The sequence below is a fragment of the Mustela lutreola genome, chromosome 10, assembly GCF_030435805.1.
Source record: "Mustela lutreola isolate mMusLut2 chromosome 10, mMusLut2.pri, whole genome shotgun sequence".
Lineage (NCBI taxonomy): Eukaryota > Metazoa > Chordata > Mammalia > Carnivora > Mustelidae > Mustela > Mustela lutreola.
Window position 1 is genome coordinate 23009865 of NC_081299.1, and position 12761 is coordinate 23022625.

General features: G+C 40.2%; 1 protein-coding gene across 13 annotated transcripts in view; it reads right to left on the reverse strand.

The window, feature by feature from the left end:
• Positions 1-12761, reverse strand: part of PUM1 (pumilio RNA binding family member 1) — a 141167-nt gene that overhangs the window by 82745 nt on the left and 45661 nt on the right. For all 13 annotated transcript variants that reach the window (XM_059137925.1, XM_059137927.1, XM_059137924.1 and 10 more), the window contains exon 3: positions 7239-7307. In XM_059137925.1, coding sequence (XP_058993908.1) covers positions 7239-7307 — 69 coding nt within the window. The remainder of the gene's footprint in view (positions 1-7238; positions 7308-12761) is intronic.

Genomic DNA, 12761 nt, shown 5'->3' on the forward strand with positions numbered 1-12761 from the left:
AAGGTATTTCCATGTCCCAGCAGATGGCCCAGAGAAAGTGTCCCATTGATCTAGTACAACTATATTAAACAAAAGATCTTTTATAATAAATGCCTTATATCGATTTCAACTTGGATGGTAACAGCATTGCTGATTGACTATTCATCTTTTGTACTTGTCTTTAGGAAAGTAATAATCACATAGTTTGAAAATGTAAAAATATTCAGAGAAGCGTGAATGAATGGAGGCTTTTCAGTTTTGTCAGTTCCTCATCCTCCCTTCTACAACCCCACATTCCTCGGGATGGAAATGTAATCTGAATAAAGAATATAGGCAATACGTATTTACTGAATTGGACTATGGTCCCTTGAAGGGAGGGCAGTATCAACTTTTGGAGTAAAAGAGAAAATAAAGAGGAATCCATGCTTAGAAAAAAAGCATTTGTCTAAGATTTGTTCAACACAATGTATTAGGCAGCCACTGTTTACAAAGTACATTACTGGCTGAAGCCCCTACCCTCAACAAACTTGCATTCTGGGAAACAGAAAACATTTATACAAATCACTACATATAAAATAAACCAGGGCCATAAGAATGACACAAATAACTTCCTCTCCGTAGTTTCTGGTTGGTTAGAGGAAAAAAGGTTTTATAGAGGAGCTGATCACTGAAGTCAGATTTTAAATAATGGGTAGACTCTGGACACGCAGAGATAAATAACAGAAAAAAACAAGATTTAGAGTGACAAAGATGTGAGTTCAACTAGCTGGTTCATGATCATGTTAACCTCCCTGATCCATTTTCACCTGGTCTATAAAAGAGCATCATAACATTGCAGGACACTGTCAAGACTGTAATGCATATGAAGCGGTTAGCATACTACCTGCAAAATCATATATGCTCGATATACTGCAGCTACTATTATTCCTTAGCCTAACAAAATAGAACTTGGGAGTCAAACCCACATCTTAATACTCATGACCTTAACTGGAGTCACTTGACCTTAGGACCCCTTTTCCTCATGTAAAAACCATGTTACAAGTATCTCCCCAAAATCTGTTGGGACATTCACATAGGCAATGAAATCAATGCCAAAGTATCCTGAAAAGTGTTAATGCATTATTGTAATTATTTAGTTGACTTACCCTCAAATAAAGCATAGTGATGCAGATGAAAAGAATGAACAGGTTTTAGCCAAAGGAGGATAAAAGGGGAGAAATTTAACAATGAGAGGCTACATCCTGCTGCAAAGGAGCATGTTTTCCTGCATTCAAGCACTGCAAGCACTACAATGGTAGGTCTCTCTTGTTGTCCCAATATAGGATAGAAGGTAGATACTGGAATGAGTGCGATTCCAAACAGGCCTCAGAATGACAGGACAGAACTGAGAACTAAGTTCCAAATGTCCGATGCATCCACATTGTCAAGGTTACAAGACACTTTCCTCTTTCCAGTTCTTCAAAACGCCCAATCCCCAAACTATTATGGATCCCAGGAACTTCCCCAAAGAATAAAAAAATATTCTTTAAAAGGTCACTTTGTCTCTCACACATAGTCACAAATCTAATACCGGAAAGTTATGAACTAAGATCTCTTTTCTCCAGATCACTTGGTCTGGCTGAAGTAAACATATCAATAGCAAGATGCCAAAAATGCCCAACAACCAAATGGCATTAATACAAGGTTCAAGGAACTAGGCAGATTTAACATTCCTGTCCATACTCCAAGGTACATTTTGGGGAAAAAGAGATTCACTACACTGTTTGGTCAGGTGTTTTTACATCAATACATTAAAGACTGTATTAATTTTTCTTCTCTTCTGCAAGAAAGGGTGTGTGATTTTGCTGGCACATATATATAGATCTCCTTTTCAAAATTCAACCCATTTTGGTGTCAACTGAGTTATTCTTAGGGGACCCTAGCTGTAAGAAGCTGCCAGCATAAGGTAGTCCTTGGGCTATAACTCCTACAAGTACTTTTAGCCAGCCAAAAAGCCTCCAATTCCATGAGCTGTTCTATTTGCCATGATGGAAAGATGTGGAAAAGAACTTAGCAGACTTGGTATCCACATCAGGTTTCCACCTGCCCTGATTTCAGAATCAGCACCCAAGAGCCCTTAGGGACAAATACTTCAGTGCCTTAGATAACTGCAGACTGGTGAATGAGTCACTTAGAAATCTAGTGAAAAGTTACAGGACCTTTGTACCACACAGGGGGAGTCACTCTAAAAAGACATCTTTTAGATGCTCTTTGGTATATCCTAGAAAAAGTAGAATTATTCTTCTTTTCTATCTTTTTAAAGATAGAGAAATAAGGACAAACTCCAAAACCCTAGACTTAAGAGAGTCCTAGGAAACTAGTCCAACATCTTTGTCATACAGATGGAAAACAAATAAAAGTCCAAAGAAGACAAACATCTTAGCTGGACGGTGGCTTCAGAGTTCTGGTCCAGAGAGAGCTCTATCCTGCCAAGTTACACTTTTCTTTGAGTGAGGAGCTCTCCAGCTCACTACCAAATTCCTCCCTCTACTAGCCATTCTGCTATTTTACACTTACAGAGAGAATGCCTATGTGATATCTAATGAAAATCTATAGCTGTATTTTAAATATCTCTCACCTTATTCTACTTGCAGGAAACGTGATAGGGTTCATCATGTCTCCACATACAAGAGCACTTGCCAGATCTCCTTCCTCAGGTTTACAAATTTGTCTATTTTAAGTTTTTCTATCGCTTCAGGTTTCTAAAACAAAGATGAAGGGCCATATAATCACTACTATCTTAACATCCCTGAAAGTGGTCAAGTTTCCTACATGTAAAACATTAAGGAATCTTAAACAGAAAAAGGTTTTAAAAATTAGAAAATCAATTATGCAGAAGGTGCTTTTCTGCCAACAGCTCTCCCTTTGGCAAATCCATCCTTTTTTAGGACACAGAAAGTCAATGCCCTCCCACAGATAGAGCAAATAAGTCCTACAAGATCCTAAACCAAACCAATGTAGAAACCAAGTCCAGCAACCCAAGATTAGTGAGCCTCCTCAGTAGTACAAAGAAACATTCTTAAATAGTCAACTAACAGACCCGTCTTTTCATATGTAAATTTTAAAGGGGGGGGGGCTCGAAGATGTGCCTTTTAATTTTCAGGACTACAACTTTAAGTTGAATGAAAGTGGCCAGCAAGGAGACCAGCTAAAATATTTGGAAAACAATTTCTGGCCCTACTCCTAAGGCAAATTACTATCTCCTTTTTAATGTTGACTTTCAAGAATAAGAGGCAAGTAAACCACTTGCACTGTGAGTCCTTCAGCTAAGAACAACTGTACATCAAACAACTAGTAAGGTTTGAGGAGATGTTTTAAAGTAGCCACTTCCTAGCAAGATTTCAACTAGGAAATGCTGTAAATTTTACAAAGGGACACCAAGAGGCTAGTACTGGCTTTGATAACAAGAGCCAAGCAGCACTAACTTTACCTGAGATCAATTACTCTGAATGGAGCTAATTCTCTTCCAATTCCAAAGATTCACACATTCCTGATTTAGGTATTGTTTACCATAATGAGGACTCACACAAGCGCAAGCACGCATACACACCCACACCAATACACATGTAGTAAGTGTAGCAAAAATACTCTGTGCCTGGCTGAAAAGTCAATATAATTTACTTCAAATTTTAGTGCCCATGTGGGTAAAGACTGTATTTATACATATCCTCTCTCCCAGAGATGCTTCACTGCTTAAAGGAAAGGAAATTTAATGAAGTTAAACTAATTAGAAGCTGTGCTTTATATTATAAAAGCTTATTAATTCATTTCTCTTTTGCTGTTCTCCCTTGTAAAGCTTGGGGGTGGGAGTGGGGGGCAGTTCTCAGGGAGCCTGGGTGGCTCAGTCAGTTAATAAGCATCTGACTCTTGGTTTCAGCTCATGATCTCAGGGTCCTGGGATGGAGCCCTGTAAAGGGCTTGGTGCTCACTGGGAAGTCCACTTAAGGATGCTCTCCCTCTGCCCCTCCCAAAGCTCCCGCTCTCCCTCTCCCTCTCTCTCCAGTAAATAAATCAATCTTTAAAAAAAAAAAATTCTCCCATCCTGTACCTCTGCAGACCCTAACTAAACCAGAAAATGTTTCCCAAGTCTTACACTCTCGAATAAGTAATCACAAACTAGTCTGGCAGATACTAATCACTCCCTTCTCTAAATCTGAACCATACATAGAAAACACTGTGCATTCTTTCTCTATCGTCTGTATTCACTGCCTCCTTGACCGCTACAGAGCTCCCTGAGTACAGAAACCTCACTCTGCACTTAGTTTGTCTCCTTTGTGACTAACCTAGTTATGCTTTCAAAAAAACAAGGGCAGGGCGCCTGGGTGGCTCAGTGGGTTAAGCCACTGCCTTCAGCTCGGGTCATGATCTCAGAGTCCTGGGATTGAGTCCCGTGTTGGGCTCTCTGCTCAGCAGGGAGTCTGCTTCTTCCTCTCTCTCTCTGCCTGCCTCTCTGCCTACTTGTGATCTCTCTCTGTCAAATAAATAAATAAAATCTTAAAAAAAAAAAAAAAAAAAACAAGGGCATCAGTGGGGCCCTAGGTGGCTCAGTCAAGTATCTGACTCTTGATTTCAGTTCAGGTCATGATCTCAGGGTTGTGAGAATAAGCCTGGTGTCAGGCTCAAGTCTGTCCCTCTCCTTCTGCTTCTCCCCTAGCTTGCACACCCACGTGTTCTCGCTCTCCCTCAAATAAATAAGTAAAATCTTTTTTAAAATTAAATAAAAATTTAAAAGTAGGTAGGGATGCCTGGCTGGCTCAGTCAGTACAGCTTGTGACTTTAGAACTTGGGGGTCATGAGTTCCAGCCCCACACACTGGGGGCAGAGTTTGCTTTTGTAAAAACAAAACAAAACAAAACAAAACAAAACAAAAAAAACTTCAGAGTCACCTGGGTGGCTCAGTTGTTGAGCAGCTGCCTTTGGCTCAGGTCATAATCTCCAGGTCCTGGGATCAAGCCCAACATCGGGATCCCAGCTCAGCGGGGAGTTTGCTTCTTCCTCTCCCTCTGCCTCTCCCCCTGCTTGTGCTCTCTCTCTCTCTCTCAAATAAATTTAAAAAAAAAAAAAAAAAAAAAACAACTTTTAATTTAAATTAAAATTTTTAAAAATTAAAAAAAAAAACACTTCGTTATCTATATTCTGGGAGGAGGCATATTAGGCAAAATGTCAATTTTTATACAGCTTACCAAGATGAGATTTTTGCCTTCAATTATTTTACAAGTATTGGCTTCATTTACTCTAAGGAAACATGCTTTAGAAAGGAAGCCAGGTCAGAATCCCAAGCTCCATCATATGCGATCTTGGGCAAATTAATTCATTTATCTCAGCATATTTCTTAAACTGGATACTGGATCTATCCTGATAGCGTTACTGATGAGACAATAGATGCAGACCCCTTAGCATCTGTGGAATACATGGCCAGCAAAAGGGTAGCTATTATTACTCTGTGAATAAATAATGAGGAATGAAGAAGGAAGAGTAATAGTGCATATTACTGTTGGAATATACTTTGGTTATCTACATATGCCTACATCCAGGTCTGAGAATTATATATGGATCCCAAAAAAATAACATTTCTAAAAAAGTAAGAGTGAAGTTTGGAAACCTTGCAGGAGAAACGGCATATTTAGAAGGAAAAAATGACTTAAAAAATATTATTGTTGCCATTTAAATAAAATCAACTTTCTATTCAATTCTGTTCACTATTCAATTAGACTTAAGCCTTTAGAAATTATAAAATATTGTGTACAAAACAGCAAAAAGCTTTATTTTGTAAATTAATTTTTAAAATCTGGGATTATATTTTTGGTAGAGTGGACCAGGTTAAAATCACAAGACAAATATGGTTTCCCGTCTATACTTAGTATCTGATTCATCTGTTAACTTTCTGTTCAAATTTTGCTCCAAAAGCTAATTGAGAAAAATCTCTTCCCCAATAACCATGTAAGGTTTATTGCTGTGCACTGTTTTAATGATATTAGGCAGGTACAGGAGACATAAAGCCACCTACCTATCTTCTCTTTAAGCTCTAGGGGAAAAACAAGAACAGTCCCCAAACCCATAAACCCAAGATGATAGGACACTGGAACTCTGACCACAAGATGATTCAAAAAAGTTGGAAACAAAGTCTTGTAACACAGGAAGCGAATCTCAAAACCAAAACACCAAAAGAGTTTAGCTAACGCTTGACCACAAAGGCAGTCAATGAATATTTACTACAAATCAGGAGAAGAATTATCTTAATTTTGAATCCTCAGAACCTAGCACAGTGCCTGGATCAAAGAATATTTGCTAAATCAAAGAACAAATGTATTTAACAATTGGTATAAAAGAGAATCCAGAATACAGGTATTTTCCCTCCTTTAAAACATTAAAATAGATGTGGGAGCTATTAAACATTAGATATGTAAAAAATAAAACAAAAGAATAAAAACCTACAGTTAATCTCCAGAACAAGAGAACCACAAGCACATGCCCCCAGCTTGAGAACCTATCACACCTCTATTAATTCAAACTGTATGTTTACCTTAAGACCAATACATTCTTATTGTCAACAACTAGAAATCACCAGAAGTCAGCTGCACTTTATACATCCATTTCTTTTAGAATTTTGGCAGTCTTCCCTATCCACATTTGGGTAACAGTAAATTTTGTTCTTGCAAATGTTAAACATTATAAACAAACCAAAATTCTTGTTCTGTACATCTATGTAGGTAAAGGGGGACTGACAGAGGCCTCTACCTTCTGGAATTATTTCACCAGAAATCTAGCAACTTCCTCTTCATAATGGAGCCCTAAACAACCTCCTCAGAAAATGGCACTACTCTAAAAACAGGTTATTAACATGTTCCAATCTAAGACTCCCTTCTACTGTTAAAAAAAAAAAACCTAGCAACTGGATAATGAGGCAAAAGTAAGGACATCTGATGCATATAAAATTATTTGATAATTTTAAAGCCTCAATTTACAACTAACTGGTTAATATAATCATCAATAATTTGTGCTCATGTTTTGTTTTGAAGACATTAGGGTAAGGTTAACATTCTTCCTATAATGAGATCATTTTGGCAAAATTCTGCAATATCCCACTCCTATCATGAGGATGGCAACAAGGAAAAGCAAGCACATACTTCTGGAGACTAGATTCAGACACATTTGATGAAAGACAGTTCCAAACTTCCCTTAAAAACAGTCCCACTTCTCTGACACACCAGTTCACTTACCTCTCCCATCGCTCTTCCCTCCAGAGCAAGTGCTTGAAAATCATGATTCAGTTCATCCATAGAACGTACCTATAGTTCATAATACAGAAGGGAAAAATTTCAAGTTAGGATCTTGAATTTCACATACACATTAAACACGACTGAAAGGCTTTTCTATGTTTACTTTCAGATACTGACAAAGACAGTAACAATAATCAAGTGACTGACATTAAATATTCACTTACCTTTAATCATCAGGGTACAGAGCCAATAACCCCGGTTTTCTCCCCTCCCAGTCCCTTTCTTTTTTTGAAAACATGAAAAACACATAATCCAGAAAAAGAAAAAGCATATTCCATCACAAGAGAATTGTTAACTATTTTTCATACATTTTAATTTAATAAGTAAAGACCAATATGCTCAAGGGCAACGACATATGATTAGTGACCTGAACATGGCTAGACTCAAAAGGCCACAGTACTTGCCCCTAACTGCAAACAGCAAGTAGAAACCAGGGGACTCATTTGATCCGACCCAGTTATTCTTTAATAAACCTCAAGAAAAGGTGTTACAAATTATATAATGAAGTGCCCCAACATTTCTCCATGTTGGAAGATCTCTGGGGGTTCCTTGAATCTCAAGGAAAGGAAAAAAAGACAGCATGTATCACAAGAATCCCTTCAAACTTCACCCATTAAATGTGTTACCCAAATCATAACAATCTTTCCAGACTTTAATTAACTCATCTCTAAGGTTATTTCTACAAGGTTTAAGGTGAGAGCCAAGAATGAAGTGTGAAACAGTTCATAGTTCATTCAATAGTTCGATCATGGGTGCCTGGGTGGCTCAGTGGGTTAAGCCACTGCCTTCGGCTCAGGTCATGATCTCAGGGTCCTGGCATCGAGTCCCGCATGGGGCTCTCTGCTCAGCAGGGAGCCTGCTTCCCTCCCTCTCTCTGCCTGCCTCTCTGTCTACTTGTGATCTCTCTCGGTAAAATAAATAAATGAAATCTTTAAAAAAAAATAGTTCGATCATAATTCAAAAACCGTGTTGTCCAATATTCTATTAGTCCTCTCAGTTATGAAAGGCAAGTCATCCATGCTGCCTAAGGCTAGAGGACAGTCCCTTGTTTATTCAAAAAGAAGTCTTCTCTGCTTGTCGGAAAAACATGGGAGCCAAGTGCCTGAAGCAGGAATCTCCCAGACCCCCTCATCTGACCATCACTACCTCCCAGGGTAGGTACACAACTGCCAGCAGTGGGTACATATAAAGGAGGAGGTGAGGCTAAGGCCAGGCAGGGAGAGGGATGCGTGTAGAGAGCATGAGCTGGAAAACAGGTAGGAGAACCAATTCAAGATTTATATTAACAGCTTCCTGTTTGTCATCCAATAATCTTAATTTGACTGAACTGATTATCACATAAAAATAAAGTTGCATTGCTATTTTAAAACATCTATTTTCAAAACCCAGAGCTGAAATATCCCACAAAATGACACACTGTGTCACTAAAACAAAACAGCTTTGGGATGCCTGCTAAAAATGTAAATTTATAAAATTCAAAATGAAGCTAAAATTCAGCCCAATGAAACAAAAAGACATAGAGACAAAGCTTTTTTTGTGGTAAAACTGTTTCAAAAGTCCTTGAAACAGAAGCTATGAACACATAACAAGGTGTTTCCATTATTTAGGTAAACACTGAATGAGCTCCTAAACTAAAGGTAGCAAAGATAAGGGGGAGGGTCAAGGAAGGGATAAGAACAGGATATTAGCTGGAAAACTACAAATGTCAGATGAAATTATTTTGAAGCTTCAGGCCAGAGTTAACATTTACAAAGCATGCAAATCAAATGCATAAAAACCCTATATCCAGCTCCTTCTGTGGAATCTAATCATATGTTTAACTAGAGCTAGGCATTTCTTGAAAATCCAAAAGTCTACAAAGACTTCTAACCAAAAATGTTGGAAATTCTATTTATATTTCCCAATAAAAAAACAGGAGTAGTAAGGAAAGGTACAGAACATGCAGGATGCGTATTTTGGTCATCGTCACAAACACATCATCATAGCAATCATTCCCGTTTAAGAGATGAGAAGGGCGCTTGGAGTCGGGTTAAGTATGTGTACTCTCGGTTTCAGCTCAGGTCAGGATCTCAGGGTTGGGAGATCAAGCCCTCCACCAGGCTCCATGCTCAGTGGAAGTGTGCCCAAGATTTTCTGTTTCCCACTGTCCCCCGCCCCCACTCACTTGCTCCCTCTAAAAATAAATAAAATCTCTTTAAAAAGAAAATGAGAGGGTGCCTGGGTGGCTCAGTGGGTTAAGCCGCTGCCTTCGGCTCAGGTCATGATCTCAGGGTCCTGGGATCGAGTCCCGCATCGGGCTCTCTGCTCAGCAGGGAGCCTGCTTCCTCCTCTCTCTCTCTCTGCCTACTTGTGATCTCTCTCTGTCAAATGAATAAATAAAATCTTAAATAAATAAATAAATAAATAATTTGAAAAAAAGAAAATGAGAAAACTAAGCCTCCAAGAAATGCCCTTCCCAACTATTCTTAAGAGGGAAAGAGCACTTAAATGACACTGAAAGAATCTAAATCCAGTTCTCCCAATTCATAATGTAATGTCCTTCCTATGTCACCATGCTGCCTCCAAGGGAGCCACACAAGTTTCCACCCACAGATCGAAGTGCCTTCGTTTTCTGCCTGGGTCTTGAGGAGTACGCTCTCTATTGGCCTTTTTGCCTTTGTTTTCCCTGGTCTCCTCTCTCCCCTCCCCCAACCTTCAAAGTCTGCCCATCCTGCCCCTGGAGCAATTTGCATTCCTTTCTCTAGGATCTCCCCACCTATCACATCTCCCGCCCCCACCCCCCCAACTCCATTTCCTAATTTCCTAGCTTGCTCAGGTCTTCTTTCTCCCTCTCTCCAACTCTCTTTTCTGCTCTGCCTCCCTGAGAGGATGAACACTCTTCCTCTTCCCTCTGTGTACTCCCTCCTAATTCCTGTAGACACTGATGAGAAGGAGACTCAATCCCCAAAGTTTGATCTGCTACTCCAGAAACTCCATTATAAATCATCTGCCCACAGGTGACAAGACCAAATAAACCAAATATTTCTCACAAAAATGCTTCTAACTCGTCAGAAACTTACTGTTTATAATAGGAGCTATACCTGGTATGGTCACAGATACCACACAGAGTCCACACAAATTCTTCCTAAGAAATAAAACAAATGACCAAAGGAAAATGCTCAGGAATCCAGAGAAATCAAAGAACAGAAATATTTTAGGCAGGTATTAGAAAGGTATCCTTTCTATCATAAAGGAGAAAAAGTGGCTACAAATTATAATCAGAGTAAATGCTCCCATCACAACAGAATAATCTTTTCTACTTCTCATGCTCTACCTCCCCTTTCTCTAGAATTTAAGTGCCAGGTTAATGTTCATTTCTAGCACTACTTGCTAATTCCTTTTCCACTTTTGCTATATATTTAGAAGATGCCCTTCATTCTATTAACTGATCTTCCCTATCTGCTCTGGTTTCACCAATCTGCTTCCTACTTTTCCTCTTTGGGCTATTTGTCAGTACCATTAACTTTCTCATACTACTGCTGCCCCTCCCCACAAATGTATCTCCTGCTCCCTCTACTGAACAGGCAAAGCAATATTAGCACTTCACTGCCTGACCTACCTCTGTAACTCGGGCCTTCATCCCACCACACATATCACCGATGCACATACCCCATGCTTCTGAGTTTCCCTTCCACTCTCCAGATCCCAGAACCTTCTTCTGTAAGCCTCAACAGCTGCCTCCTCCTCTCAGGGATCCTATTCGGACTAGAGCTATAGTGTAGCTCTAAAGTTGCATGTTTTACCACACAGGAAGTTACATATAAGATCAAATGAGGGGGCACCTGGGTGGCTCAGTGGGTTAAAGCCTCTGTCTTCCACTCGGGTCATGATCTCAGGGATCTGGGATCGAGCCCCTCATGGAGCCCCTCATCAGGCTCTCTGCTTGGCAGGGAGCCTGCTTCCCAACCCCCCACTCCCCCACCACCCCCCTCCACCTGCCTCTCTGCCTACTTGTGATCTCTGCCTGTCGAATAAATAAATAAATAATCTTTTTAAAAATATATCAAATGAGATAAACCCAGAACTATGCATCACACTTGGAAAATTAAAAATTAAGCAAAAGTAGCACCTTATAAATCTCTATTTTAAAATAATCACATTCTGCACTACCTGCTTTATCTGATAAGGGAGCAGAAGGCTAGCTGAAGACAAAGCATAAACCTACATCCTGCAACCTCTCCCCCGAACCCCCACTCTTGGGAGAGACATATGTGACCTTCTTCCAGAAATCTCCCAACTACCTTAATGTTAACACCTTGCTAGAGGGGAAAACAACCTTAACATGACAATGGCACGGCCCCTGGTATCTTGCAGGTTATCTTTTTTTTAAATATCTATTTATTGAGAGCAAGAGAGTACAAGCAGGGGGAAGCAGCAGAGGGAAAGGGAGAGGGAGAAGCAGGCTCCCCACCAAGCAGGGAGCCCAATGTAGGTGTCCTGTAGTTCGGACCTCTTTAGCCTATGAAAGTTCTTTTGAAACCTCCCTTTTCTTTACTTCTCCCAACTCCCCAGTATGTATCACCACACCTCAAGATCTTGGTACAGCAGTTTTTTCTGCCCACGGGTTGTGTCCCTCTGCTTTAAAAAACCACCATTTTGCACCAAAGATGTCTCAAGACTTCATTGTTGGTCGTGGGCTCCAGACCTCAACCCACCAAACCTCACCTATTTTCCAAAACCACATCATATGGCACCCGAACATGGAGCTTTGAGTCTTCCCATCTAGACTCGGCTTCGGTGCAAATCTGAGTACTCTTTTCTCTTCCTTTACTCTCAGTTCAGAGGCTCTTCAAGGAATACAGTCTTACTAGACTACTTTCATGTCAATGCTCAGGCTCTAGCCTGTATAGGGAGGAGAGAGCATGCCTTTCGGCTAGAAGTTAGTACCTTGGCCAGGATGGTAATAAGACCCAGAAACTTGGGGCGCCTGGGTGGCTCAGTGGGTTAGAGCCTCTGCCTTGGGCTCAGGTTATAGTCTCAGGATCTCCAGTCCCTGGGCTCTCTGCTCAGCAGGAAGTCTGTTCTCTCCCTCTGCCTGCTCCTGCTCGTACTCTCTCGCATTCTCTCTCTTCAAATAAATAAAAAGACCCAGAAACTTGATGCCCTCTGTTTATTCCTGTTCTTAAACAAAGCTGTCTGTCTTGAGCACAAGACAGCCATCTAAGTTACTAGCACACTGCCAATCTTAAGACTCCCATGTGAGGTTTCCTCCGGACTGATCTAATGTGATCCCCTTCACATCCCTGGTCTACTCACTTCTGGCCATGAGACCTCCACTAGGACCTGGCTGAAACCAGTACCCAATGGAATTAAAACCCAACCAGGAACCATTTCCTAGGGAAGGTGGCTCGAAGGACCACATGTGTTGGAATATGGCTTAGAATCATGATGTATTTTCTATCTTTACTGTTTGCGTCAGTGTCC